This window comes from Xyrauchen texanus, chromosome 39, assembly GCF_025860055.1.
Source record: "Xyrauchen texanus isolate HMW12.3.18 chromosome 39, RBS_HiC_50CHRs, whole genome shotgun sequence".
NCBI classification, from domain to species: Eukaryota; Metazoa; Chordata; class Actinopteri; order Cypriniformes; family Catostomidae; genus Xyrauchen; species Xyrauchen texanus.
In genome coordinates this window covers 5,277,057-5,304,339 of record NC_068314.1, presented here as the reverse complement: position 1 = coordinate 5,304,339, position 27,283 = coordinate 5,277,057, and the positions used below count along the sequence as shown (strand labels likewise).

The following is a 27,283-nucleotide window of genomic DNA, read 5'->3' as shown; positions in this document are numbered from 1 at the left end:
TGTAAATGTGAATACCAGATTTTACATTTGGAAATCAAATTGGAAATCTGATCAGCATACAATAATATACACAATTACAATTCAAACAATGAGACATGTATGAATTAATATGCATAGTACAATATAAGCCTACAATTTACTAATGTACTTAATGTATATTAGTATTGGAATTGAAACTGGTATTGTTTGTATTGTTGTACACTGGAAGATCCTGTCACCAAGACAAATTCCTTGTATGTGTAAGCATACTTGGCAATAAAGCTGATTCTGGGGTATATACAATAGATGACGGAAAAAAACGAGTAGGCACTATACAACATGCTATGGAAAGCACAGTAGCCTACAAAGAGATCACTTTATTATGTTCTTGCCCTGTTTCATTCATGGTAGTATGCTTTAATGTAGGCAATTAGAAAACTACATGGAACAATCTGGAACGATGTCCTGCCTAGATAAACATTCAGTTCACACCCATGAATCCTCAATCAAGTGTTGGAATCTTTCTGCTCCTACGAAAATGAATCATTAGAATATAAATCCTCAGAATTTTTTTTAAAAAATCCAGTTATGTAGGCCCTACATTAAAATTGCTTTACTTTCAGTGTAAACATCTGAAAATCTAAACGAAAATGAATCTCACAGAGGAAGGAATCTAAATTAGTTTGCACTGATATATTAATCATTTATTAACATTCCCCTATAGCTCTACATTTGTTATGGAACAGTGCGTTTCTTATAACAGAGGTTTGATGGGTTGCTGTGCGGAACGGCCCATTCGAGGAGACTGTTTTCTCGCTGTTGACCGCGGGCCGAGCATTCCAAAGGGGCCGTTCACACCGAATGCGTTTCGTGTCCGTCCGCGCAGTTTTTAATTGTTTTTCTATGTAAACGTCCGCTAGACGGATGTATTTGAGCGTTACGCCGCGTCTCGATGTGTTTACAGCGTCTCTTGCAGACGCCATGTCAGATTAAAAAAAGAGGGTACATTTTTAAAAACGCTTCTCGAGACACGCGTTGTTGCATTGGTTTAGCGGTCTGAAAATGTAGAATAGAAGGTGAAACATTAGCAAACATCTGTTTCTAGGCAGCATGGATCATGAACTTTTTAATTTGCGTCGTTGAACGCATCGAAAGAAATAGTTTTATGCGTCCAGTTGAGTCAACACAGTAGCGTTCAGAAACGCGTGTTTTTGCGGAATAGCTCACTTTCAAAACAATTACGTAACTTTTTCACAGAAAGGCTTTTGAAACTCCGGAGATGTGTACAGTACAGGTAAGCTTTTTTCTTTTACTTTCTCGTGTCGAATCGCGGATTTTACTACTTTTTTAAAAGGACAACGCGTCACGATCTGACTGGCGCTAAATATCGGTCTCAACTCTCATGAAATGTAAATCAATATCTAAGGATTTGGTGATTTTTTTTGCTTAATAGCCTAGTAAAAAGCAAATGTGTTGTGAAATGTGGAGAGAGTGGTTCATGCAAGAAAACCGCAAAGTCTTTTAAACGAAACAACAGTTATGCGCATGCGCACCATTCTCCTCTCATCCAAAGACAGATAGACAGACATATAGAAAGTCAGAAAGATAGACAGACAAATGGATAGAGAGATAGGCAGTCATATAGACAGACAGATAGATACAAACAAACAGACTGATAGATATATACCATCAGACAGACAGATATGTATGATAGATAGATAGATAGATAGATAGATAGATAGATAAACCATGAGACAGACACACATATATAGATATACCATCAGACAGACAGATATGTAGATAGATAAATATATAGATAGATAGCTAGATAGCCAGTCAGATAGATAAACCATCAGACAGACACACAGAGATAGATATACCATCAGACAGACAGATATGTAGATAGATAGATAGACAGTCAGATAGATAAACCATCAGACAGACACACATAGAGATAGATATACCATCAGACAGACAGATATGTAGATAGATAGATAGATAGACAGTCAGATAGATAAACCATCAGACAGACACACATAGAGATAGATATACCATCAGACAGACAGATATGTAGATAGATAGATAGATAGATAGATAGATAGATAGATAGATAGATAGATATGTAGATAGATAGATAGACAGACAGATAGATAAACCATCAGACAGACACACATAGAGATAGATATACCATCAGACAGACAGATATGTAGATAGATAGATAGACAGTCAGATAGATAAACCATCAGACAGACACACATAGAGATAGATATACCATCAGACAGACAGATATGTACATAGATAGATAGATAGACAGTCAGATAGATAAACTATCAGACAGACAGATATGTAGATAGATAGATAGACAGTCAGATAGATAAACCATTAGACAGACAAACACATAGATAGATATACCTTCAGACAGATATAAAGACAGACAGAGAGTCAGAAAGACAGGTAGACAGACAGAAAAATAGATAAACAGACAGAAAGACAGTAAGATTGATTCTTAAACACTTTGTTCATCGGTTTCTCTGTTCAGGATGAAAAGCTGTTCCAGGACATAGAGCAGAGATTGCTGGATGAAGGTTTGGACTCTTCAGCATCCTGTGAAGAGCATCTGCATTTTTTGTGGAATCTTTTCATGAGCAGTGAAAGTACTGTGAGCTCTCTCAACCAGCAGATACAAGATCTGCAGAAAGAGCGTGTCGCTGAGATCGAAAAGGTGAGTTGTAGAGCTAGAGAAATGAAACAGTAGAATCTTTCTTTTGCAGATTATGTGAATTCAGGATGGCATTATACTGAGATGTGTCTGTGTTCTCAGGTTCAGCAATATGTCAGTCATATTAAGAGTCTCACAAAGACACGTGACTCTGTGGCGTTACATCTCGAGCAAGAAAATGAAACGCTTCGTGGCACTATAGAAGACATTCATCTGCAGCAAGGTGTGCAATTGTTTATGTCTGTCCTCCTTGCCAGGCTTAGACTTAAACACACTTTAAAGACACAACAAAACCAAATTGGAGTTTTGTGGCTTTTAGACCATGTCTCTAATCTTTGAAGACACCTGTTTGTACAGAGACACAGAGGAGCGAGATCGCTGAGATGTTGCTTCAAGAGGGTCTGGCTGATATTATTCCCATCAGCCTCTGCGAGCAGGTGGCCTACCTCCTTGCCGACAGAGCCTCTCTGCAGGAGAAAACACAAAGCCAGGATGTGGATATGAAGGCCACATGCTATCCTGATGGCCAAAAGGAGCCAACCTCACAGGGTCTTGGAGAGAATGTGGTCGGGGTAAAGAGAAACAGTCCTCTTGTTGTTTTACTGTAATTCTTGACTTGCAGAACCACACGTTGTGTATCTTGTATTCTAGTATTTATTTATAAATACATGGACCTTTTGATGAATATAGCCCATCTCTTTCCATGTTTTTCCACAAGGTGGCGGCACGACAAGTTCAGAGCCCTTGGAAGAGACTCCTTGGACTCAAAAAGGCTGCTCAGAGTAAACAGAAGTCGACTCCTGTATGTTGATTCCAGTCTGGTCATATTTCTATTAACCCCTGCATGTGATAAAACGCATGACAAAAAGTAGCAGGTGAGATTTTGAGGGCAAAGATTTTAACAATCCTTTTAGATCACGTGTGCACCCACATTCACTGTTTTACTAACCTTCGGTTTCATTTTATGTGAATGTAACGTGTCTTTTCCCAAGGACCGATTGACAAATGTAGTGAAGCCCACCTATCAACATCACACAAGAACTTTTTCATTGATGAGTCAATATTTGTACTGATTTTCTAATTATGTTCTGAATCAGAATCTAAAAGGGAATTAAGATAGTTTTTTTTACTTGTGCATTTACAGGCACAACAACTTCTGGAAAACTACACAAAAAAGTGTTTTTTCCTATTTTTGGACTTTTAGTAATAGACCTACCATTCTCTGTATAAAAAAAAATAATGATGCTGACAACATTTTTAAGATTAACATTTTATGTTAAAAATACATTCTCTGAAAAACCTAAATATCTTATGCAGTGTTGTTTCTAAAACAAGATCAATCAAATTGATGTTGTTTTAAGGATTATTAGATATTTTTACAGAAAAACAATATAAAATTATTATCAAGAATATGATATCAAAGGTCTTACTAGAAAAGTAAAAATCCAAAGTGAATTTTCTTGATAAAAAACTATGATCGTGTTTGGTAACATGTGCATGTAAAATGGCAAGAAATAGCATTTTAGCTTAGCATAAAGCTGACAGTTTACACAAGATTTATTTCTATTTCTTTTGCTCCAAACTTACTTCAAACGTACTTCTCTGTCTGCTTGTATGAATGTAACACATCATAAGAAAGTGATTCACTGCTGTTCAAATACACTTTGGATCGCATCATTTATATGTTTAAATGTTTTCCATCTGAAAGGACTAAATATGAAATGAAACAAATGACAATAAAATGCAAAGTAATCTCTTCAGTAATCAAAATACTTTTTGAATTGAACTGTTTTCTAATTACCAATTATTAAAATTGTATCTGTAGTGGAATATAGTTAATTGTATTTTGTATTTTAAATACGTAATCCCGTTACATGTATTCTGTTACTCAAGAGATGACAAAGAAAAACAAAACATACACTGTATACAGTGAATCAACATTTAACTACCACTACTACCCCTCCCCATTCAACAACATCCCTGTGGTCTCACATAAGTACACAAAAAAAGTACACATTTAAAACTACGCCTCTCTCTCCACAGGCCCTCCCCGAGAGTCCCCCAAAAGCATAAAATAACTGCCCCAATTCCCATCAAATGAATCCCAGAACCCAGCCTTCTACATGAAACCTCCTTGAAAGCTGCCACCCTTCCAGTCTCCTTGCACCACTCCCGAATCTCCAACTGACTTCCATCCCCTAAAACAATCTGCCTACTTTTCATAACACTGGTCAGGACCCAATTTTTATGTATTTATATATTATATCGATGACCGTCCCATCGCCTAAAACACAGAGTTTGGGGCAAAACGAAACCCGAGTGCCCAACAAGTTACACAAAACTCTGAAATTTCAACACAAATTTTTATTTTACAAACTGGATCTCAGCACACCACCGCCGTGTCTCAATCCTCCGATTGGCATCGCCAGCAGGTGGGTGTGTCTTCAAGACCAAGCCTATACAATCTAGAGGGGGTCCAATAGAATCTATGTAAAATCTTGAATTGCATAAGGCGCACCCTTGCATCTCTAGATGCAGACTGTAGGCAAGGCCTTAATTACCTCGCCAAACTCCTCCAAGGTTATCTCAGAATCAAGAGAAACAGTCCATGTACACCTACGAGAGCCCCCGTGACAACTTTGCCATCGCATTGCTCAAGTCCGGTGCTTCTATATCAATTTTGTGAGACAGAATTACACAACAGAAAATAATCTATAAAACAAACTCCAGCCAATAGGAGGCATAAACACAAAGAGCATGTAGATTCATCCACATAACTGTCCCGAAGGTGTGTTCCTCCAAAAAACAAGCTCCAGCCACTAGCGGTAAAGTGCCAAAATAAAAAGATGTTACTTGAGTGCAACAAATGACCTATTCACTCCAATGTCCTCCAAGAAACAAACTCCAGCCAACGGGTGGCATAAGCACAATAACATGCAGATTGATCAACAAACTGTCCTGAAGGAATGTTATTTCACAAAACAAACTCCAGCCACTAGGCGGAACCAGCACAAAAAGAAACAAAAAAGCACTCAGTTTCCTCAGACAGTCAAGTGAATGTCCAGTGAGTCAGGCTCACTTGGCTGCATCGAGAGTACCACAAAATGACTTACTCATTCCATTGACTTTATGAAGGACATTGCTTGCTGTGGGCATGGAAATATTTTGCGATTTAGTATATATCAAAAACAATATCTTTAAGACAGGGACCTCTAGTTATTGGCTCATGGAGTTCACAGAATGGAAACTGTCCTCTTGTTGAATGACTCTCTTTTGTGTTTGTACCAGGTGGTTGATCCACAGTACTGTGGGAATAGTAATCTGAAGGGGCGAACGCTGCAAGAACTGGAGCGAGATGTAGAAGAGGCCTCCGCACGCCTCACCATGGCCCACAAGGAGATCCGCAGACTCACGGATGAGCTTGAGTCTGCTCACCTAACCCAGAAAGCTTATGGTAAAACTCTTCACAGGTGACAGTTTTGTGAAGCTGTTTGTTTGAGGGTGACACACATGAAGATCATGTCAACATCAAACTTATGTCTGTCTCAGAACCAGAGCTGCAAGAAGCTCAGATGAAGATTGAACTCCTCAGACAGGAACTGGAGAAGCTGAAGCGCTGTGGTATAATCCATTCCTGGTTTCTCCTTGTCTTGCCATTGCTTTAAAATACAGACAACCCCTACAGAAGACATAATTTATGCTTGATGTTTTCCATCAATCCATCTTTCTAGATGTGGCTGAACTACAAAAAACTAAAGAAACAAACAAAAAATTGGAGGAAGATTTGTACCATCTAAGGGAGACAGTGAAGTTATTACAAGCAGAGCATCTACAATTGCAGGTGTTGGTAAGATAACCTTAGAGAAAGATTACAAAAAAAATCCACAGATTTGCCTTTCTATATTTTTTGATGTTAAACGTATTATAAAAGTTAGTATTAGGGCTGTTGATTTAACACGTTAATTCAGTGCGATAAATTTTATTAAAAATAATGAGTAAAAAAAAATAGCGCAATTAATCGCAATGCCCCCGGACCGTATTAAGGAAGATTCCTGAGAAATGCAAAAATGTAGTACCACCTGTTTACTCCAGAGAGCAGTAAGTGAAACCTTGGCTGTATGAGCAATGCGCAGTGTATACAGTGAAAAAAACAACCCTGCAGCAGACAGCACAACACATGTAAAAGTAAGAACAATGTTCTTGCTTTCAATATTTGATGGAGTACAATTCGAACTAAGTAATCTCAAGATGTGTTCTAAGTATCAAATTATATTTATCTCGACACAGTGACCTAAACATTTTATGTTTATGATGCAACGCACCAGAGACACTACACAAGCATGTCTAGTGCAGGTGTACATTGACGGGCGCTTAAACAAGCCCTCATAATAAATCTCCAACTGATTGACAAATTCACTTGCAAAATGGATTGCTGTGAACTCGATGCCAATGACTGAAATATGTTCAATAATATGGTAGTAAACAATACATTGTATTCTAAAACCAATTTTTAAACATTTAAGCCATTGTTTATCAATGATTAACTCTTCTGCCACAAGGATGTAATGCATTTTAATTATCTGAATAGTTTTTATTATATATATATATATATATATATATATATATATATATATATATATATATATATATATATATATATATATATACACACATACATATACATACACACACACACACATATATATCATATATATATATATATATATATATATATATATATATATATATATATATATATATATATATATATATATATATATACACACACACACACAGGTGCTGGTCATTTAATTAGAATATCATCAAAAGTTTATTTATTTCAGTAATTCCATTCAAAAAGTGAAACTTGGACATTATATTCATTCATTACACACAGACTGATATATACACACACACACACATATATATATATATATATATATATATATATATATATATACACACACTGTCACTGAACCCCGCTCCTCGCTCCGCCCCTCGAGCTTCCAGCTCGTTCGCCCCTCGAGCTCCCACTGTTCGCTCACTCGAGCTCGCGACGCTCTTTTTGCTCGCTCGAGCCCTCACGCCCACTTTGCTTCTACTCGCTCACATGCTCAGTAGGCAATCTCCCTTCCTCGAAGTTTCTCACGCGTTTCCAATCCCCCAGAACATTATGACCACCTGCACTCGCGTCATCTGCACTCCTGCACATTAGTTTCACCTGCACTCGTCTCATCACCTGTCATGGTTTACACCTGCACTCGCCCCTATATATATCACTACCCTTTCGTCTCATGGTTGTTGGTTATTGTATTTAGTTTCCGTGTCTTTGCCCCCGCTAGTCTCGTCTAGTTTTGACCTCCTCTCGTTCACCTCTTAGCTTGCCAGCTCCCCTTGTTCCCCTGTCTTTTGCTCCCACTTGTTATTCTTATTCTGATTACCCGGCTTTGACCCCCTACGCTCTCGTTGACCACTCTCTCCTGGATTTGCCCCTTTACCCTATCTTGATTCCCCGGCTTCGATTTAACGCTCACCCTGACCATTCTTCACTGGATTTGCCCTGTTTTTGTACTGTTGCCTGCTTTGTTGGAATAAAGCAGTTTTCTCCGACATTGTGACTGTCTCGTCTTGTGTTTGTGTGTGCGGGTTACAAAATAACCAACCCCACCGAAGACAGTCACAATGCGTCACGCTGAGGATTCGCGCAGTTCACTAGAGCGGAGGAACACGTCACATTCAGCGCGAGGAGCTACGGTGTGGAAACTTGACCAAGCTCTCCATCCCCGGAGAGGTTTTATGTGTCATCAGACGCGAACCAAGGGTTTTCCGTGAAGGCAGTGGTTATGTAACTCATAACCCCGTCCTTGACATTATGGAGCCAGCGGCCCGACTCTTGGGTTTGCGCCAGGGGAGCCAACCCTTGGAGGCTTATATTATGGATTTTTGTGCCCTGGCGTACCAGGTGAATTTTGATGAGGTGGCTCTGAAAGACATTTTTCAATTTGGACTGAATGAGCCAGCCTCATCATTCATGCCTGGTGGTCGCTGCTCTCTCAACCTGGCTCAGTTTATTGACCTCGCCCTACTGTACGCTGGTTCCTCGTTTACTGTGGGGGAGGCAGAAACTGAACCAGCATTCCATACCACGGCCCCCGTCTTGAAGCCTACCACGGCCCCCGTCTTGAAGCCTACCACGGCCCCCGTCTTGAAGCCTTACCCGGCCCTAGCCCCGAAGCCTTACACGGCCCTAGCCCCGAAGCCTGACACGGCCCTAGCCCCGAAGCCTGACACGGCCCCAGTTCCGAGGCCTGTCACGGCCCCAGTTCCGAAGCCTGTCACGGCCCCAGTCCCGAAGCCTGTCACGGCCCCAGTCCCGAAGCCTGTCACGGCCCCAGTCCCGAGGCCTGTCACGGCCCCAGCCCCGAAGCCTGACACGGCCCCAGTCCCGAGGCCTGTCACGGCCCCAGTCCCGAGGCCTGTCACGGCCCCAGTCCCGAAGCCTGTCACGGCCCCAGTCTCGAAGCCTGGCACAGCCAGCGAGTCAACGCCCATGCCCGCCACGGCCAGAGAGCCAGCGCCCATGCCCGCCACGGCCAACGAGCCAGCGCCCATGCCCGCCACGGTCGGCGAGCCAGCGCCCATGCCCGCCACGGTCGGCGAGCCAGCGCCTGTAGCCTCGACCGTCCCCATGGCCACGTCCCCTGTTGGCCGAGGACGCAAGAGAAGGAAGAGGGCCCCTTCTCCCCAGTCTCGTCTTGTGCTCAAGACAGCAGAGGTTCCCTCAGAGTCTTCCACGGCTCTGCCGGGTTCTGCTCCGCCCCCAGAGTCTTCCACAGCTCTGCCGGGTTCTGCTCCGCCCCAGAGTCTTCCACGGCTCTGCCGGGTTCTGCTCCGCCCCCAGAGTCTTCCACGGCTCTGCCAGCCTCTGCTCGCCCCTCAGAGCCCTCGCGGCCTCCGCCTCTCGAGTCTCCCAAGGCTCCTCCTCCCAAGCCTCCCAGGGCTCCTCTCAAGCCTCCCAGGGCTCTTCCTCTCGAGCCTCCTAAGGCTCCTCCTCTCGAGCCTCCCAGAGCTCTACCTCCCAAGCCGCCCAGGGTTCTGCCTTTCAAGTCTCTCGGGCCTCCCAGAGCGCCGCCTCTCAGGGCTTCTCCTCCCGAGTCTTTCAAGGCTCCTCCTCCCAAGCCTCCCAGGGCTCCTCCTCTCGAGCCTCTCAGGGCTTCTCCTCTCGAGTCTTTCAGGGCTCCCCCTCCCAAGCCTCTCAGGGCTTCTCCTCTCGAGTCTTTCAGGGCTCCCCCTCCCAAGCCTCTCAGGGCTTCTCCTCTCGAGTCTCTCAGGGCTCCTCCCCCCCCTCAAGCCTCTCAGGGCTTCCCCTCTCGAGTCTTTCAGGGCTCATCCTCCCCTCGAGCCTCTCAGGGCTCCGTCCCTCGAGTCTTTCATGGCTCCACCCCTCAAGCCTCTCATGGCTTCGCCTCTCGAGTCTCTCAGGGCTCCTCCCCCGCTCAAGCCTCTCAGGGCTTCCCCTCTCGAGTCTCTCAGGGCTCCTCCTCCCCTCAAGCCTCTCAGGGCTTCTCATCTCGAGTCTTTCAGGGCTCCACCCCCTTCCAAGCCTCTCAGGGCTTCATCTCTCGAGTCTTCCAGGGCTCCTCCTCCTCCCGAGCCTCTCGGGGCTCCGTCTCTTGAGTCTTTCATGGCTCCCCCCCTCGAGCCTCTCGAGCCTTCCAGGGCCCCACCTCTAGAGCCTCTCGAGTCTTCCACGACCTTTTTCCCCGAGCCTCTCACGGCTCTACTCCTACTCCGAGACTCCAGAGCTTCCTAGGGCTCCGCCTCCCGAGCCTCCTACGGCTCCGCCTCCCGAGCCTCCCACGGCTCCACCTCCCGAGCCCCTCACGGCTCTGCTCCCAAAGACTCTAGAGCTTTCTATGGCTCCGCCTCTCGGGCCTCCTACAGCTCTACCCCCCGAGACTACAGAGCCTGCCAGGTCGTCGCCTCGGGGACCTCCCACGGCGCCACCTCCATTGGCTCCACCTCCTGAGCCTTCCAGGCCTTCCCCCCTAAAGCCTCCTTCGGCTCCACCTCCAGAGCCTTTCAGGCCTTCGCCCCTAAAGCCTCCTTCGGCTCCACCTCCAGAGCCTTCCAGAACCCCACCTTCAGAGCCGCCTACAGTGCCGCCTCTGACGGCACCACCTTTCACGACTCAGCCCGGACTTCCTGACCCTCTCCCTGTCCTGTGGCCTCTTCCCTGGCCTCCGGACCCTATTCCTGTCCGGTGGTCACCTTCCAGACCCCCGGACCCAGTCCCTGTCCTCCAGTCGCCTTCCAGACCCCCTGACCCTGTCTCTGCCCTACGGCTGCCCCCTAGATCTCCCGACCACCCGCCTGTCCGCTATGTTCCCCCAGACCTTGCCTTGATACTGCCCATTGACCCCATGGACTGTCTCATTTCCCTCTGTGCCCCTTGGACTGCCCTCAATTTTGTTTGTGTGTTTTGTGGGTTGTCTGTTCAGGGTTTTTTGTTTGTTGGGTTCGGTCCAGCACCACTTCCTCGCAACCGAGCCGGCCATCAGGAGCCGTCCGTTTTAGAGGGGGAGTACTGTCACGAACACCGCCCTCGCCCCTCGAGCTCCCACGCTCCCTCGAGCTCACACGCTCTTTTTGCTCGGTCGAGCCCTCACGCCCACTTTGCTCCTACTCGCTCACATGCTCGTAGGCAATCTCCCTTCCTCGAGTTTCTCACGCGTTTCCAATCCCCCAGAACATTATGACCACCTGCACTCACGTCATCTGCACTCCTGCACATTAGTTTCACCTGCACACCTGCACTCGCCCCTATATATATCACTACCCTTTCGTCTCACGGTTGTTGATTATTGTATTTAGTTTCCCGTGTCTTTGCCCCCAGCTAGTCTCGTCTAGTTTTGACCTCCTCTCGTTCACCTCTTAGCTTGCCAGCTCTCCTTGTTCCCCTGTCTTTTGCTCCCACTTGTTATTCTTATTCTGATTACCCCGGCTTTGACCCCCTACGCTCTCGTTGACCACTCTCTCCTGGATTTGCCCCTTTACCCTATCTTGATTCCCCGGCTTCGATTTAACGCTCACCCTGACCATTCTTCACTGGATTTGCCCTGTTTTTGTACTGTTGCCTGCTTTGTTGGAATAAAGCAGTTTTCTCCGACATTGTGACTGTCTCGTCATGTGTTTGTGTGTGCGGGTTACACACACACATATATACACACACATATATATATTTTACACACACACACACACACACACACACATACACACACACATATATATATATACATATATATATATATATATATATATATATATATATATATATATACACACACCGTTATATATACACACACCTATATACACACATATATATATATATATATATATATATATATATATATATATATATACACACATATATTTAAAGATAACTATGTACAATTATTTCATCATTATATATTGAATTATTGTTATATGAGGGGCTTTCTCAGCAAATATTTGTATTTGCGATTAATTGCGATTAATTAATCGGGACACCATGTCATTAATTCGATTAAAAAATGTAATCGATTGACAGCCCTAGTTAGTATAGTTAAAATTTTCTCTAAACAAATGTATCTGGATTGAGTTAGTGCCTACATGTTTACTAGATCAGCCTGGTGAGCATGGAAATTCATTCTGATCTAAGCTAGCCTTTTCAGCAGGGTAGACTCTGGACCCATTTAAAAACACTACCAAAACACCATTTATCTTATTTCTCATTGACAGGATGAAAACTCTGACAGCTCTGCCACTCCACCACAAGAAAAGACATCACAGGAAGAGAATATCCATAAACGGTTTGGTAGCAATTTGCTATTATAAAATTAACATAAGTAACTAAAGAAAGAAACTTGGGTTTCCATTGTTTAGCCAACAAACATTGACAAAGTCTTCACAGAAAATATTCCTGTTCACATAAAACAATTATATGGAACTTAGTTCTTATTTCTTGTTTATAATTAGTGTAAATTAGTCATTAAAGTAAATTAAATATGGCATCTGATCAAACTTTTTATTATTTTAATTGTGCAGGATATGAATTATAAATATATATAATTTTTATGTATTATATTTTTAAAAACCTATAAGTAATCATTTTATATATATATATTAAACAATGCACTTCTTATTTTTCATATCACAAATTACATTGTCACTAGCACAAATTGTCATATTCTTGATGTCAACAATTGAATTACAGCTAGTAAAAATGTACATTTTTGATATCTGTAATTATTTTTTACTAGTGGCGATGTTAATTTCAGGTATCTTTAATATTTTTTGTAACTAGTAAGAAAGTCTTTTTTAATATCTTTAATTTCTCTTTATATCTGAAATCCATTTCCATATGGCCTGATATCTAACATGTTGAAAAAAATTATAAAAATAAAGATATATTAAAAATAGCATTTTTAATAGATGTATTCATATTTGAAATTTTAACTGGTAGTAAGAAATTAATTATATATACCGGTATCTGTAATTGCGATTTGAACAGAAGTGAATGGCAGATCATTGTACAATTCTACGTAAAAATTAAAATTTTTACTTGTTAAAACCTTATTTCTTATATCAAGAATTAACATTTTCACTAGTGTGATAGGTATTATACAACCCCAATTCTGAAAAAGTTGGGACAGTATGAAAAATGCTAATAAAACCAAAAATGTGCGATTTGTAAATTATATTCACCCTTTGCTATATTGAAAGCACTACAACTAAACATGTCTATTATGTTTTATATTTTGAATGTCATTGTTTGTTTTAAATGTACAGTCATTTAAAATCAGATGATTGCAAAACACTACAAAAAAGTTGAGTGTTTACCACTCTGAAACATCACCATTTCTTCTAACACTTATTAAGCATTTAGGCACTGAAAAGTGGAATTTTCCCCCATTCATCCATTATACAGGTCTTCAGCTGCATAATTGTATGGGCTCTTTGTTGCCATATTATGCACTTCATAATGTACCACACATTCTAAATTGGAGATGGTCAGGACAGCAGGCAGGCCAATTTAGCACCCGCACTATCTGCTTATTCAGCCAGTATGTGGTTTGAAGTTGTCCTGCTGAAAATTCCGGGACATCCCTGGAAAAGACTGCTGGATGGTAGTATATGCTGCTCCAAAATGTGTACATATCTGTCTGCATTAATGGTGCCCTCACAGATGTGTGAATTACCCATGCCATGGGCACTGACACACCCCTGGCCCATAAAGACACTGACTTTTGGACCTGATGCTGATAACAGCTTAGATGGTCCTTTTCCTCTTTGGCCTGGTGAACACGATGGCTCGGCAGACCAAAAAATATGGATCCACTGTTCTACTTTCCATCTAAGATGAGACCGAGCCCAGAGAAGCCGGCAGCACTTCTGGACAGTGTTGATGTATGGCTTCTGCTTTGCATAGTAACATCTTAACTTGCATCTGTGGATGAAGCAACGAATGGTGTTGCCATTTTAAGACAGTGACGTTTGAGGGATCAGAGATCACATGCATTCAGAAGTTTTTGTCTTGCCCTTTGCAGACAGAGATTTGACCAGATTCCTTGAATCTTTTAACTATATTGTGCACTGTAGAGGGTGAAATGCCCCAAATCCTTCCAATTTGTCTTTGGGGAACATTGTTCTCAAAGTGCTGTATTAACTTTTTCGGAATTGGGGTTGTATTACAAATATCTAAAATTCATATCCTTCATATGATTACATTTCGAAAGTGCTTGCAATAATAAGTGAAGGACTGTTTTTACAGGTGTCATGAGGAGATGCAGGAGAGGTTGAGCGTCCTACAAGATATGACGCAAGTCACGTTCAAGCTCCAGGTGGAGTTTGAGATGGAAGCAGATCTGAGGAGGAGAACAGAGGAGGAATGCGAGGAACACAAGTTGAAGAGGATAGAGGCAGAGCAGCTGGTTCAAGACTTCCAGAGACTCTGTGAGAAGCAGGCAGAAGATTATAGGACCACCATTGGCGGCCTTCACGTGGAGGTGAGGACTAAGGTGGAGATCATATATATATTATATACAAATTCAACTAGATCCCTCTAATCCTAACATTTCAATCTTATGTTGTGTCTAAACTGCTATCACAGATCAGAGATTTAGTGGCTAAGTTACAAAAGCTAGAGGCCCAGGAAGTGGAAAGACAATGCAAGGAACACCTGAAGCAGGTTAGAGTAAATTCTCCTTGATTTCAACATTTATCTGGTTGCTAGTCATGCTAAGGGTCTCGATCACTGGCTTTTCAGTTGTCCTCTCTGAACGATGAAGTTTGCAATCTGAAGTCAGTCCTCCAGGAAATGCAGGAGAAGATGAGACAGCAGTCCACGGCCATGCAGAGGCAAATTGACCAGACCAAAGCTTTGGTCCAGGTGAAGAAACCATGAAAACTGAGCAGGTATAAATGTAAAATGGGACATTTACCACACAGCTGAGACCTTCAATGTTCTCTTCTTCCATCACAGTCACAGGAGGTTCAGCTACAGCAGGATGCTGAGAAGCAAAAGAGGTTGGCTGTGGAACTTCAAAGAACCCAGAACATCATTAGCACCACCAAACTTGAACTGCTCTCCGAGAGAGAAAACAATACACAGCTACTAAGAAATATCACTGATCTGGAGCAGGAAAACTTGAAGGTACAATTGATATAAGGGGTGTAACGTTTCTCTGTAAAAAAAACAAACCTTACATTTTGCCACCCATAATTCGGTTCACTTTGGAAAACAATGACGTTAAGAAACTGAAAATTACGTTTTCAAACGAAAAAGGATTAGCGTGGATGTGGCCTTATCTCATCTGCGTAGAACTCGAAATTACAAGTTGCAAACTGCGAATTCTATGGAAGCTACAACTTGACCTTTGTGACGTCATGTAAAAATAACCAACATGGCAGGAGCCACAACACTTTAAGATAGTTTATACATATTTCCGATTGATTTGTCATTTAAGTCATCATTACCTGGTACACTTTCTATGTTCCTAAGCATTTTGCAAGGGCATATATATGTGAATTAATTCATGTTGTAATTGAATATTTTGCTGTCATCAACAACAGACACACATGGAACTATGTTGGCGTTATTAACATAGAAACAAATAATTTGAGTATGAGGAGATGAAAAGTTTCGAGTAGAATCATGACTAGTTGTAATCGCGAAATTACAGTAATTTTGACACGACATAAACACACCATTAATGTTAGTGGAACTTTAATTAGCGTAGCGATCCTGAAAACGTTCAACTACTTAACAACTAATATTGCGTCACCTAGGCTATACCGTCAATTATTTGAACATTATGATCAATTATTGTGGAAAATATATACAAGTTAAAACAAAAGCATTCGTGGCATAATGTTGATGACCAAAACAATTATTAGACTCGTCGCTCTTTTTCAGCAGTACACAAAAGTCTTGCTTTTCAGCATCCACCACAGACACGCAGACACACACACACACAGACAGCTTCGTGCATCTCTCGCCCTCATCTGCCGCTGTCTCCTCTCCTTAAATAATCCTGCCATCCCTCACTGGAACACGAGACCGGTGTGGCACACAGGTGGACCTCATTCACCACTCATCTCCCCGGCCTCGCTCTGCCCAGATGCCGCTCTACCCCGCCCTGCTCGCCACAGTGCCTCACTGTAACCTTCTTGCTTTATTTAAATCCAAAATTTATTTTTGTGGTAATTAACATTGTTCCACAAATGCTGTACACTGAGCTTAATGTTCCACAAATGCTGTACACTGAGCTTAACTTGTATTGATCCTGGAATATTCCTTTAAAAGACATTCAAACAATGCTACACAAAGAACTTAATTAAGTACTTCTAGCATTAGAATGGCATTCCATTAATGTTATTTTAAGATCATTTCTTCTTAAATACAACCTTTGCATAATGCTAGTCAAAATGTATGAGTTTGGAATGTTTCCTGTTATGTGGGAATTAGCAATTACAAAGGTCATTAATGTATTAGTACTGACTCAGAAATAATGTGTAGTTAATAGAAATAATTCTGTTTCCTGTTTAAGCAGCTCCAAGAATATATTAATGACTCGGAGAGCAGACTGACCAGCAGTCAACAGGAGACTGAATCTCTCAGGACAGAACTTCAGCTCGCCCTAGTTAGTGTGGATGCTGAGAGGAGGTAAGAAGTTCCCAAACTGCAGCATTAAAGATGAATTTAAGAGCCTTGAGGTCAATGATGGAACTGCAGGCGTCTGCCAAGTGAATAAATGTAAAATGCCAGTTTGTCAGATTGTGATAGAAATCTCTATAGCAAATTCAGTTAAATGAAATGATTATATATAATAAAAAATACATTTATCTATAAAAACTTGGGCTCTCAATCGTTTAAAATGTTTTAGTGAATTAATTACATGATATGCTGATTAATTAATCTAATTATGGTAATCACAATTAATCACATAAATAAATATGTGCTGAGAAAGGCCCTCAAATAACAATAATTCAATATATAATGATTCAATAATTAGTTATATATAAAATATTATAAATATTATGCAGATCATTATAATGCATTACATTACTGTGGCAGACTAGTAAGGCATTGATAAGACAATACAAAAAGTAGCTTAAGAAGGCAAGATATTGTTTATTTTCATATTACTGAACACAACAACCCATTTTGCAGTTAAATTTGTCAGTCTGTTCGAGATCGATTTATTATAACATCAGTCGCGTTATTGTATGTACACATGTCCAAGAGATGCTTTTGTAGTGTTTCACTTTGGTTGCATCGTGTCAAATACAGCGGATTTAGGTTGTTGTGTCAAGTTAAACGTACAGTGCATTCAGAAAGTATTCAGACCCCTTCATTTTTTCCCACATTTTGTTATGTTGCAGCCTTATGCTAAATTATTATTATTATTATTTTTCAAATCAATCTACAATTTGTTATAATTTTCACATTTATTAAAAATAAAAAACTGAAATATCACATTGACATAAGTATTCAGACCCTTTGCCATGACACTTGAAATTTAGCTCAGTTGCATCCCGTTTCTCTGGATCATCTTTAAAATTTTTCTACACTTTGATTGGAGTCCACCGGTAGCAAATTCAATTGATTTGACATGATTTGGAAAGGCACACACCTGTCTATATAAGGTCTCATAGCTGAAAATGCATATCAAGCCAAAAACCAAGCCATGAAGTCAAAGGATCTGCCTGCAGAGCTCAGAGACAGGATTGTGTCGAGCCCCATCTGGGGAAGTCTGCAAAAACATTTTGGCTGCATTGAAGGTTCCCAAGAGCACAGTGGCCACCATCATTCTTAAATGGAAGTTTGTAAAAACCAGGACTCTTCTTAGAACTGACTGCCTGTCCAAACTGAGCAATTGGGATTAAGATTAAGAAAGGTGACCAAGAACCTGATTGAGCTCCAGAGATCATGTGTGGAGATAGGAGAACTTACAGAAGGACAGTCATCACTGCAACACACCACCGATCTGGGCTTTATGGCAGAGTGGCCAGATGGAAACCTCTCATTGCAAGACACATTAAATCATTGCAAGACACATTAAAGCCTGCTTGGAATTTGCACAAAAAAAAGAAAAGCACCTAAAGGACTCTGAGAAACAAGATTCTCTGGTCTGAGAAAAAGAAGATTTAACTGTCTCAATTCCAAGTGTCATGTCTGGAGGAAGCCAGGCACCGCTCATCACCTGCACAATAACATCCCAACGGTCAAGGGCGCCGTAAAGGGGTGGAAGGTTAGGACGATTCTAAGGGCCCAGGCTGATTTAGGGCCCAGAAGAGCAGACCCCCCTTTTTCTTTTCTTATTTCTTTTCTCTTTTTTATACATACATTAAATGTTCTAGGGCCCCTCATGCACTAAATGTGTATTGTGTCCGTTTTGAGCATAGATTTAATATTTAAAAAACAAATAATGTATTTAATGTTTCAGTCACACCCCTCCCCCTCACAATGGTTCATTCCACCTGCGCTGTCCGAGCTACGATCGCTAGTGTAGCATCTCTTGCTTATTGCACTTGCTATGATGCAGTGCAGACAGTGACACACGCAGGCATGTCACGTCAAAAGTCAGGGCATCAAAAACGGAAAGAAAAGAAGGAAAGAGAAGACAGAGAACGCCGAAGTCGACAGTATGTCACACAGTTTTCCAAAAAGAAATGTAGCTTGCCCTATTCCTGTATTCCAAAACTTTCAGAGTTACTTATTTTTGTTGCTACATGACCTGCTTTTATCTTGCTAGCTTAGTAAAATAATTACTGAATTATGATTTACATCCAACAATAATAACATCTCTGCTGTCTCCGGGGTTATCATGTCGCATAGACACAGATTCAGCGGCTGCTGCACACCCACTTCCTCCTTCCCCCACGTCCCCCGTCCCCGTCTCAGCCGAACAAGGTGAGCCTGAGCGCGAAACTTCACGCAGATTGAAGCCTCTAAACACGTCTTATCTACTGTGTTCGCCACATGATGATAACTTTACAAAACACAAAGTAATCTACACGCTTCAAAAATTACAAAATCAGTTTGCCGTGTGTGTGTCGTGTGTTCTGTGAAGTGACAGTGCTGCTGCTGCTACGATCGATTCTGTCAAACTTGACGTTCTTAATGTGAATAAAATGCCCCAGAAAAAATAATATAAAATTGAATAAAAAATGTGTCTGTAGTAACCATTGGCTATAAGGAGTTTACAAAATAGATATTTTAATATTTTATATTAAGAAAACTAAATAGGCCAATAAAAATAATATGGTTATTATTACGTGTGTGTGTGTGTGTGTGTGTGTGTGTGTGTGTGTGTGTGTGTGTTTGACTTATACAGATGCAGAGTCAGCTTTATTGTCTGCACCTCGTTCTCCTATTGATTTCAAAATACAACACTGATCTGACTTGTGAATTTGAAGATGAAGTCAGACACATCAACTCTGTATATAGGGCCACTTTCCCAGGGTGTCAACAGCATTTACAAAATGCAGCTGCAGAGTTTTTTTGAGCAGGTCTGCATAGTTTTGCGAATATTTTACACACTGCCTGTGACCGTTGCTGGTGGCGAGAGAGCATTCAGTAAGCTGAAACTGATAAAAAATTATCTGAGGTCTGCTATGTTGCAGGATAGACTTTGTCACCTTGCCATACTATCCATTGAAAGCAAACTGGCAAGAAAGCTGAACTTTGATGATTTGATACATGATTTTGCCAGCAGAAAGGTATGCCGCTGGGCCATTATAAAGTGATGTTGAACATATAACTTTGTTAGACCTGGATAACAAACAGTTGATGTCTGGTTCAGTACTTGTTTAGTCCTGGACTGGTTTAGGCCTGGCATTACTCCTGGTGTGTCTTGATTTTGAGCCCTTTTGGCCTAGCTAGTTTTATTCCTGGACTGATTTAATTATGGGTTAGTTCTAGCTGATGTTTCCTGATTGAGCAGTTTGACCCAGCTAAAGCTTGTTCATGTAAAGTACATGTCAATATGTGTACATTATGTTCTGTTGTGCTTGCAATTGCAATTGAGATTATAAATGTTCTCCCTTTTATGTAAACAAGTACATATTTCTATATTTTTTTCTTGTTTTTGTAGGCTTTGTACTCATCTTTAGACATTTTAACTATGCAATGCGCTAAGTATCTTTTTTAAAGTATACTAGGCATGTTTATTGGGTTAAATTGTATCTGTAAAAAATGTAGGGGGCCCAGAAATTTTGGTTTCCATAGGGCCCAGAATTTCTGGCGGCATCCCTGCCAACGGTGAAGCATGGTGGTGGTAGCATCAGGCTGTGATGGTGTTTTTCAGTGGCAGGGACTGTGGGACAGGTCAGGGTTGAAGGAAATCTGAACACAGCAAAATACAGAGATATCCTTCATGTAAACCTGGTCCAGAGCACTCAGGACCTCAGACTGGGTCAAAGGTTCACCTTCCAACAGGACAATGACCCTAAGCACACAGCTAAAACAACGTAAGAGTGGCTTAGGGACAACTCTGTGAATGTCCTTGAGTGGCCCAGCCAGAGACCTGAAAATGGCTGTCCACCGATGGTCCCAATAAAACCTGACAGAGCTTGAGAGGATCTGCAGAGAAGAATGGCAGAAAATCCCCAAATCCATGTGTGCAAAGATTGTCACATCATACCCAAAAACACTTCAGGCTGTAAACACGGCCAAATGTACCGAGTTAAGGGTCTGAATACTTATGTCAATGTGATATTTCAGTTTTTTCTTTTTAATAAATGCATCAATAAAAAAATAGTTATCAAAAATCTGGGTTTTGTTTTGTCATTATGAAGTAGGGAGTGCAGATTGATGTGAAAATAATTTTTTTAAGCATTTTAGCATAAGGCTGCAAGATAAATAAAATTGAAAAATTAACGGGTCTGAATACTTTATGAATGCACTGTAATTTGACATTTAGAAAAGCACCATTCAGCTGTGTTTGAATGCAAGAATGAGTCCTCATTTTGTGCTGTCAATGGAGTCAAGCAAGCATGAGTGTGGTTTGTTATCTGTACAGCTGCGCATTGCCTATACAGCTGCAGTTTCGCTAACTGCCCACTGCTGAAAACAGGTGTTATTTCAAGCTTAAAATGCTTTTTTTGCACATACATTTTTATAATGAATTGCACTGAATTAACATGTTAAATTGACAGTCTTAATAAAACTAATTTTCAAAGGGGTTTAGCTGACCAAAAAGGTTGGGAAGCCTTGTATCTTGACTATTTGCACTATTTTGTCTTCAGTAAATACAACAACAAGCAAATCCACTACAAAAACAAGCTGAGCCGTGCCAAAGGAGTGTACCTGAGAGAAATAGGGTGGCGCGACGAAAAAATAAAGGACTCCGAGAAAGAGATTTTCATTCTCAAGAAGCAGGAAGAGAAGGTACCATTGCAGACTGCGTTATGCAACAATTGAATGACAAAACTGAAAAGTAGTTGTTTGACTTAAATTATGATATCTGCATCTCATCAGAGGTCAGACATGATGGAGATAATTTCATCTGAAAATGAGATGCTGCTCCAGAAGACGAGAGACCTTTTTTCTCAACTGCACGATTTGGAAGAGGCACAAAAAAATGCTTTAGATACGGTTTCCTCCATGCAGATGAGGTACTGTTGTGAGTTATGATTATGACAAACACACATGCATCTAAATCTATATATGTATATGTCAATACGGTGGCCCCAAAAACTATTGGGGCAATTCAAATGTCATTGCATTAGATACAAAATATTACAAGCAAATGGCATCTGCGCTCAAATGCTGCTGGAGCTTTTCTCAAAACTAACTTCTGAGACAATTTTGCAATGACTTTTAACCCCTCAAGTGTACATGCAGGTGTCTTAGCAGAGAAACTAAATTTTACTTGCTTTGATATGTTGTTGTCTAACACAATGGCATGCAGACCTGTTTGAGTGTAGTAGACCCCGAACCCGCGCCAGGCGCCGCCATTTGCGCCATTTAGAATTTCAGCCGCCGCCAGCCAATAATTTCGTAAGCCAAATTGAGCCGCCATCTGATAAAGTTTGGCTGAGCCGGCTAGAATTATTTGCATCAAATAATAATTCTATCACATAGAGACATACACACACGAAATATATAAACGATACACGAGATCTATTTTCCCACTGGATTCATAACAGCGCAGTCTTGTGCTCGTTGCTACGACACACAGACTCACAGTGAATTGACGACCAATTAAAATTGCTCGTTTTCCGTACAGAAGAAGCGATGCATGTTTTTCTCGCACTGAGGTGAAATGGCGGAAAGAAGCAAGCAAGGTAATTTTGATCTCACTTCTCACATACTTTCCTAATTCCTACTTACTTTTTTCTTAACTTAGGCCTACCCAGACTTTTGTTAAATCTTCAGGGCACGGTTGCACAAACACCTGAATCAAATATTGATGTTATGAACCAAATATTCTGGAACGGAGAGATTTATAGCATTGAACGTGATATTACTGCAGTAACAAACCACCGTTTCCACATTGCTAATTCACGACGCATGCTTAAGTGTACATTGAAGTGAAATGTGCAAAACTTTGTCCAAAATAATAGGCTACTGATAACAGTGTGTGTTTATATTAAGGCGAGACACGGCAGGCAAAAACATAGTTTTTTTTTACTGGTCAATTTTGAGATTTTTGGATATTTGTCTTCAATAACATGTCTTCTTTCAGACTTGTGGTGAAAAAAGTCCGAAATACACATTTAGGTCTTTATTTTACTACACTTCGTCTGTTTACGTCTGTAGATTTCTCATAAAATTCAACAAAAGTTTGCATTCTTAATCAAGGTGTAATATGATAAGCTTCATCCATGATAATGCCAAGTTATTGTATACAACTTAGCCTACATGCATTTAGCCTAAACACAACACATTGTAGGCTATGTGAAAATGTTTAGTAGCATACAGACTACAAAATAAATATGTACAAACGTTGTGAAAGTAAAATCTGGTGTTTTCTTTATTACATTGTATTGCATTTTGTAGAAATATAGTGTAAGCCATGCATTGCTTGGAAATATTGAGATCTAGTAAATCAGTATAACATAGACAGTGGTGGATCGAAGTACACATACCATGTACTTGAGTTAAAGTAAAGATACTCAAGGTAAAATATTACTTAAGTAAAAGTAGAAGTGCTGCCTTTAAAAATTCACTTGAGTAAAAGTACAAAAGTATTTGCCTTCAAATGTACTTAAGTATCCAAGTACTATGATTTTTATGGCCATAATGTCCTATTATAATTTGTCACAAGACTCTTGCTTAACTCAGTCTACATGAAGACTAACGTCACTCTTGGCACACCAATCTATTAATAATATGACATTAATTAGTCAGATGTGTGTGTGTGTATATATATATATATATATATATATATATATATATATACTACTAATATATATATATATATATATTTGAATTGAATAAATTTTTTGTGTGTTTAATTTTGGAGGGAATGGGACTGTTCCCATAAGGTATAATACATTTACAGTATTTACTGTATATATTTTTCTCGAGCGTCTATGGTCATAATTATTAACATCCTAATGTTACGATACATTCACATAAACCTGCACAATGCCATTAAATATAAATATATATATATAGATATATATATACACACACATACATAGAATATATATATATATATATATATATATATATATATATATATATATATATATTCTATGTTATGGGAGCAGCCAATTTCCTCCAAAATTAAACACAAAAGCGTATTAATGCAGTGTTTCTGCTACTCTCCAGAAAAACAATGCTATTATATGCAAGTCATTTTAGTGTCAACATAATAAGCAATGTACATTATGCGTCAATATTTACCGATAATTGCTGCAATAATAGCTGCTGCTCTCTGCCCCGCTTAAAATCATTGGCAACGCAATTTGTTTGGAACTATTGAGGCGAGATCACTGTCGCAACCGTCTATGTTAGCAACTCTCATATTTAATGGCTCTGGGGTGCGTTTCCCGTACAATGACGTAACTTGCTGCTCCACTACCGTAGTACGATGCACTGTTGAAGAAATCAACTTGCAAGTCACGACTGTTTCCCGAAACAGTATTGTCGCAAATTGGTTGTTCAACCACGTTGGTTAATGATGTCACACATGTGGTGGATTAAAAACTACTTTTAATGAATCTGTTCGAATTAATGATCGAATTAATGCTAGATGTTTTGCTATAAATTACGGACATGTCATCTGAGGACTCTCTCATATTTTTCTCAGTTATTTGCTTTATTTCCAGATTCAATCATAGGCTCGTTCTTACACACTAGAGCACGTTCACACATGCACACTCTTCAAAAACGGTGCTTTAAATCTATTGACAAACTAAAAGACATAAAGGACATTTGTATGTCTTCTAAATAAAAGATACTGATTGTACTGAATGTCATCTTGCTTATTTGGCTCAAGATAATAATTTATTAAGCCCACATGTTATAATAACAAGAAACTCTGCTTCTAACCACAGGTCGAGAGCTGTCGTTCCAACCACACAACTCTGCGATGCTGTTTGCGAATGTTCGTTGGAACGATGGTTTCGGGAAACACCGACTCGTTGAACTATGATGATAACGACGGAACTTGCTACCATAGTTGGCTAACGATGCTTTTGGGAAACGCACCCCTGGTTCGCGCTTAGCAGATGCCGCCAAGGCAAGTTCAAGACAAAGCGCGCGCGCTGTACTGTGATTGGTGGCTCGTTTGACCAGTTACGTTTTTATCCACTCATAAATAAAAAGGAACGACTGATTTTGAAAATGTAGTAGAGTAAAAAGATATTTGACTTTGAAATGTAGTGGAGTTAAAGTAAAAGTCTCCCCAAATTTAAATACTTCAGTAAAGTACAGATACACAAAAAAGCTACTTAAGTACAGTAACGAATTACATTTACTTCGTTACTGTCCACCACTGAACATAGACATCTGTAGACATGAAGTGGCAGCTTCAGCCATTTGCAGCTATGAAAAGTTTGGCGGCTGCAGCAGCCATTTAGGTTTTGGCTGAGCCGGCTAGCCAGCCAATAACTTCATCAGCCAGCCATTATTCTCAAAACAAATGGCTTCGGGCTCTAGAGTGTAGCATAAAAGTGTCAATACCTTTTGGGTCCACTTTACTGCATGTGTTTAACCTGCACTGAATGCTTCATTTCCCAGGATACATTTGCTTGAAGAAGAAAATATTCATCTACAACAAACAACAGCACAAATGTCCGAGCGCATTGAATGCCTGGCAATACTGGCCGAGACGAATTGTGACAATTCTTCAACAAGTCCAGTAATTCTACTTTGAGATTATATGAAAGCTGTTTGTTGCTCATTTTAGTTTATTTTCTGTAGTGTGTTGGTTTTTGCAATCTGTAGTGGCTGTTATTCTGATGTTTATGTTGTGTGCGAGCAATCAGATTTCTAACACTGTGACCTGTGTTCACATTTTCCCTACAGGAAGTCACTGAAGAGAGCCGCATCATAGAGGGAGAAGACCAACCTGCCCTGCCCACATAAACATCTTCAGATCTCTTTTCATTGTAAATTACTCCTAAAATTATTTTTGTACATTTTGTAAGTTATAAAATCTATTAATATTTCTAAATAATCATACAAATGATCTCAAGCTGTTTTTATTTTATGCAACAAAAACCTTCCATTCTTCTCATTTGAGTCATGTAAGGGGTTTCCAAACTGGGGTCCAGGGACCCCCAGGGGCAGTAAGGGGGTCTGCAAAAATTTTCAGAGAAAGAGTGAGAAACGTAAGACTTTTTTTGTTTCGTCTTACATTATTACCCTTTCATTCTGAAATCACAATTATTTTATTGTGTTGACGTCCATAGTAAGAAATAAAAACAGAAATAAAAATAAATTGGCATATAATTTAAAGGAATATTCTGGGTTTAATACAAGTTAAGCTCAGTCAACAGCAGTTGTGGCATAATGTTGATTACAACAAAACTGTATTTTGACTCGTCTCTCCTTTTCTTTAATAAAAGCAAAAATGGAGGTTCCAGTGAGTCACTTACAATAGAAGTGAATGGGGGCCAATTTTTGAACATTAAAATATTCACTTTTTCAAATATATAGCCACAAGACATAAACATTATGTGTGTAAAAATTATTTTAGTGATAAAATCGCTTTCTGTGTAAAGTTTTTTTACAACTTCTTTACCTTGATGATGTAATGTTGACAAACCCTAAAATGACTATAAATATGGCGATAAACAACTTAAAATCTCAAATAACACACAAGTTTTAACAGAAGAATTCATATAAGTGTTTTTATAAAATTATAAGTTTCTTCAAATTTCTGCCTTTAAAAACTTCAAATATCAGCCCCTATTCACTTCTATTTTAAGTGCCTCACTGGAACCTCCATTTTTGCTTTTTTGAAGAAAAGGAGGGACGAGTCAAAATAATTTCATGTGGTAATCAACATAGTCACAAATGCTGTTGAATGAGCTTAACTTGTATTGAACCCGGAATATTCCATGATGAAACAAGTGTTGTACTATTCTCTGTAAAGCTGCTTTGAGACAATCTTTAATGTTTTATTGTATACTTTAAATTGATTGATAAAGCACTTTTTACAATAAATGTAAATATTTCAAATGAGAGATTTTCTTAATTATATGTTTTAAATATTTAATAACTTATTTTGGCTTTAGTATAATAACAATAAAAAAGTTAATTATTTAAATTTTGCAAACAAGAAGTCTTTAAAATGTAATATTGACTGCTTTTCCCACAGGGGGTTCCTCACAAGGGGATCATCAAATGTTGTGGTTATCATTAAAAAGTTTAAAAACCCCTGATGTAAGACTGACTCTCATTTGAGAGTAAAATCGTTTTAAATTGTACAAATCAAGCTTATTAAGTTTTGAAGCAATTATTTATTTTTTGTTTATTATTAAAAAGTGTTAAGCCAATTGAAACTGAGGTTAAAGTCTTACCTGAAAACTATTTTTAATAATGACATCCTGTTTGCTTGTTTTCAAGAAGAGCATAAATTC

General features: G+C 39.9%; 1 protein-coding gene across 2 annotated transcripts; it reads left to right on the top strand.

The window, feature by feature from the left end:
* Window positions 1–835: 835 nt before the first annotated feature.
* si:dkey-264d12.5 (cingulin) lies at window positions 836–27,189 on the top strand. 2 transcript variants are annotated; one of them, XM_052110916.1, is made up of 18 exons: window positions 836–1,273; window positions 2,519–2,701; window positions 2,801–2,921; window positions 3,056–3,270; window positions 3,417–3,500; window positions 5,987–6,152; window positions 6,248–6,319; window positions 6,430–6,545; window positions 12,479–12,549; window positions 14,511–14,745; window positions 14,850–14,927; window positions 15,006–15,128; window positions 15,222–15,392; window positions 16,792–16,904; window positions 21,491–21,632; window positions 21,723–21,859; window positions 25,437–25,557; window positions 25,725–27,189. In XM_052110916.1, the coding sequence occupies exons 1-18, from the start codon at window positions 1,259–1,261 to the stop codon at window positions 25,782–25,784; spliced, it is 2,223 nt and encodes a 740-aa protein (XP_051966876.1). In that variant the 5' UTR covers window positions 836–1,258; the 3' UTR covers window positions 25,785–27,189. The 2 variants fall into 2 exon arrangements, with proteins under 2 accessions (XP_051966876.1, XP_051966875.1); XM_052110915.1 differs by having other exon boundaries at window positions 16,789–16,904.
* Window positions 27,190–27,283: the final 94 nt, after the last annotated feature.